This window comes from Brassica oleracea, chromosome C6 (assembly GCF_000695525.1).
Source record: "Brassica oleracea var. oleracea cultivar TO1000 chromosome C6, BOL, whole genome shotgun sequence".
In the NCBI taxonomy this organism is placed as follows: domain Eukaryota; kingdom Viridiplantae; phylum Streptophyta; class Magnoliopsida; order Brassicales; family Brassicaceae; genus Brassica; species Brassica oleracea.
The window spans coordinates 30,484,724-30,488,278 of record NC_027753.1 but is presented as its reverse complement, the minus strand read 5'-3'; the positions used below and the strand labels follow the sequence as shown (position 1 = coordinate 30,488,278).

Sequence of the window (3,555 nt, the reverse complement as noted above, 5' to 3'; positions counted from 1 at the left end):
ATTTCTGATTTTTCGGGTTACTCGTCCGGGTTCGGTTAATAACGCTTCGGGTTCGGATATTTTTTGTACCACCCTACAAGACTCGTTCGGGTATTTTTACGTTTCGGATCGGATAACGAGTCGGATTTTTCGGTTCGGGTTCGGTTCGGATTTCGGGTTCTGGATTTTATGCCCAGACCTACTTAAGTATATGCAGAGCAAATAAATAGAAACATTTATCCTTTGCTTTTTCTTATTTCTAACTTCCATTTCCCAATCCCCATAAAGAAACGAATCCCAAAACCTAAACCGTACACAAAATCCAAACCATTACCAAACCGTACTTAAAGATATTTTGGTTCAAAGTTTAACAACTTCAGGGATAAAGACAGGGTACCGGTCGATACAATCGGACCATGGACCATCCTTAGGTGTCTTGATCGTACGGTTACATTTCCAGACAGCAGAGTTACACTTGAAACCACTCCCAAACGCAATCTGCCAAACTCGATCTCCTCTCCTCATTCTCCCTTTAGACTCGATGTAGCAAAGCTCGTACCACAGGGACGACGATGATGTGTTACCAAAACGATGTAATGTCATTCTTGAAGCTTCCACGTGTTCTCCTGATAGCTGTAGATTCTTTTGGAGTTCATCAATTACGGCTCTACCTCCTGCATGGATGCAGAAGTGTTCGAAGGCTAACTTGAAATCAGGTATGTATGGTTTCCATTTCAGGTTAAAGATTTTACGTCCGATTAAAGACAAGAGGAAGAGGAGTTGCTCTGATGCTGGTAGGACCAGAGGACCTGTTCAATCAAACCAAAACCAAAATTTTCTTTTAACCAATCGAAACCGAAAACTGAACCGTTCAATCGACTTCTTGAATAAACCCCAACGGAACACTAATTTTTCAAACCAAAATCAAACCAAATAAACTATATCATTAGTATCTCCAAGAGTCTCTACCAATTAAAAGTATGGAATAAATTGAAAAAGTATGAAAGAAAATGAGATTTGAAAAGGAGAGTATCTCATATGAGATATCCAAATCTAAATTGTGAGATACCCATCTAAATGTGTCAAGTGTTAATTGATTTATTTTTTATTTTAAATTTAACTACACAAATAAATTTTAATAAAATATTAGCTTTATATGGTTAGATACTCTTGACATTGATGATGCTTTAACAAACCGATCGAGTTTCATGCAATCGAATCGATAAGCAAAATTCTCCTACAAACAAGACATTCCTAATTATTGTTTAATTATAAAAAAAAATTATAGCGGTATGTAATTTGTTTATCAAAAAAAAAAAAACTAACCGATTCAAAAGATTCACACTGAACAAGAACCAAAAGAGTTGAATCACCCACCCACCCCTTAAAATACTTTTCCACCGTTTATATTATTGTTAGGGTATTAAAGTGAATTAAATGATATGTATTATTATTACCTATTGTGGTGATGTTAGCCTTGAGAGCTTCACCGGCGATGGCCATAAGATCTTTGGACAAGTTGATGCCAATCTTTCCTTCTCTATCTTCCTGTTCATAGACGCAGTAGTAAGACTTGTCGTCAGCGCCACGGTGGGTCCGGACAAGGTGGCAGAGCTTGTACTTGGCTCTCCACCGGTCAGACCGACGGTTTGACATAAGAATTGCCGCGGATCCCATGCGGAAGAGACAGTTGGGCAGCAACATGGCTCTCTCGTTCCCTTTGTAGTAATTAGGAGTTATGATCTCAGTGCTGACAATGACCGCATTAGAATTGGGATGAACCTGAAGGAGATCACGGGCCAGATCGACTGAGATCAGGCCCGCGCTGCAGCCCATCCCGGAGAGATTAAAGCTTTTAATGTTGCTCCTAAGCTTATATTTGTTGATGACCATTGCTGAGAGCGATGGGGTGGGCGAGAAGAGAGAGCAGTTGACAATGAGTATGTCGATGTCTTTAGGCAGGAGACCAGTTTTCTTGAAGAGATCATCCATAGCCGTGAAGATAACCATCTGAGCCTCGCTTCTTGCCTCGTCCATGGTTGGTGTAGGAGGAATGTAATGAATAGCTGGAGGGAGACAAGTCTCTTCGCCTAGACCAGAACGTTCAAGGATTCGCATTTGAAACTCAACGCTCTTAGGCGAGTCCTTGAGGATCAAACGTGAATGTTCCATGAAAGTTGCGAAGGGGACACGGCACGTGACAGGCGGTTTGTAACAAGAGTAGTCAACAAGGTAGATGGTGCGTGGCTTGGACATGAAGTAAACGGTGGAGATGAAGATAACAAGGAAAGAAGAACATAGAACCTGAACTATGTCAAAGTGAAGTGAGTTCCAAACGTTAAGAATCTCTTCTGGACCCATCCGAAGAAGCTCAACGGCAATGATTGCCATGATGGGGATCAAAAGAAGACTCAAGAAGTGATTGACTAAGTATTGATAGCCAAGTTTCACATACTTGAGCTTCACCGAGCTAGAAAAATCTGGCATCGGTGCTTGAGACATCTTCGGAAGGGAGATTTTTAATGTAAAAATATGAAAGTGCTTTTGTTTTATTAACTTTTGTTATTAGGTTTCTGAAGATTAGTTAATGAAGACGAGTGAGGGGAGGTGAAGGATATAAAGGCAAAGAGGAGAAGGGGTAGATGAGAAGAGTTAATGAAGAGTCTAACGTCACCCAACGCTCTCGTTTTGCTCTCTATTTAAAATTTGCTTTATTTGACTATAATATTCAATTATCATGAGAAAAAAATTGTTTTGTTTTACTTCTCTTGGGTGTAATGAGATCAAATGATAAGGACTGTTTCCCCCTTTGATATAAAATTTTCATATCTTTCAAAATTGTTGTTGAGATAGAAATAAATAAAACCGGCAGAGACGTGTCAGCGTTTGGTTTAATCGAGATCAATTGTTTGGTAACTACTTTGATTTGATGATCATGTAGCCAAGTAGGCGCCAAATAGTACTGTTGCATTAATATGAATCCAAGAGAACATTGTTTTCAGAACTATATACTACTCTCTCCAGAACTATATAGTACTCTCTCCGTTTTTTTATATAAGTCGCTTTAGAATAATTTTTATGTTCCAAATTATATAACGTTTTCGGTTTTCTATGTAAAATTTATTAACACTTAATGTTCTATGACCAATGATAATATATCTTCTATTTTATTATTTGTTGATTTGTGGTTTGATAAATAATTAATGATTTTTTTTTTATAAAATAGTATAAAAAATTAATGATTTTTTAATCTATGTGCACAATTCTAAAACGATTTAGGAGTGAGCATGTACGAAGTTTCACAAATGAAAGGATTAGTACTACTAATCATTTTTTACGCATAAATTAAATGAAGTTTATAATCATACCCTGGGAAATGTACGTAAAATGCCGACAAATTTTTTTACGTAAAGTTTACTTGCGAGTTGGACCTATCACCCATCAACGTGACAGATCACGTGAAAGTCAGAGAAATTATAGTTACATAATTATAGTCACAGAGTTATAGCTTTATGGTCAACTCCCGAAATTGAAGATTAATATAATTCGCATTTTGACTTTGTTTTTTTTATATAT

General features: G+C 37.4%; 1 protein-coding gene across 1 annotated transcript; it reads right to left on the bottom strand.

The window, feature by feature from the left end:
- Positions 1 to 202: 202 nt before the first annotated feature.
- On the bottom strand, positions 203 to 2,572 carry LOC106300729 (3-ketoacyl-CoA synthase 6). The gene is made up of 2 exons (XM_013736935.1): positions 1,437 to 2,572; positions 203 to 788 (listed from the first exon to the last, which is right to left on the bottom strand). The coding sequence occupies exons 1-2, from the start codon at positions 2,479 to 2,481 to the stop codon at positions 340 to 342; spliced, it is 1,494 nt and encodes a 497-aa protein (XP_013592389.1). The 5' UTR covers positions 2,482 to 2,572; the 3' UTR covers positions 203 to 339.
- Positions 2,573 to 3,555: the final 983 nt, after the last annotated feature.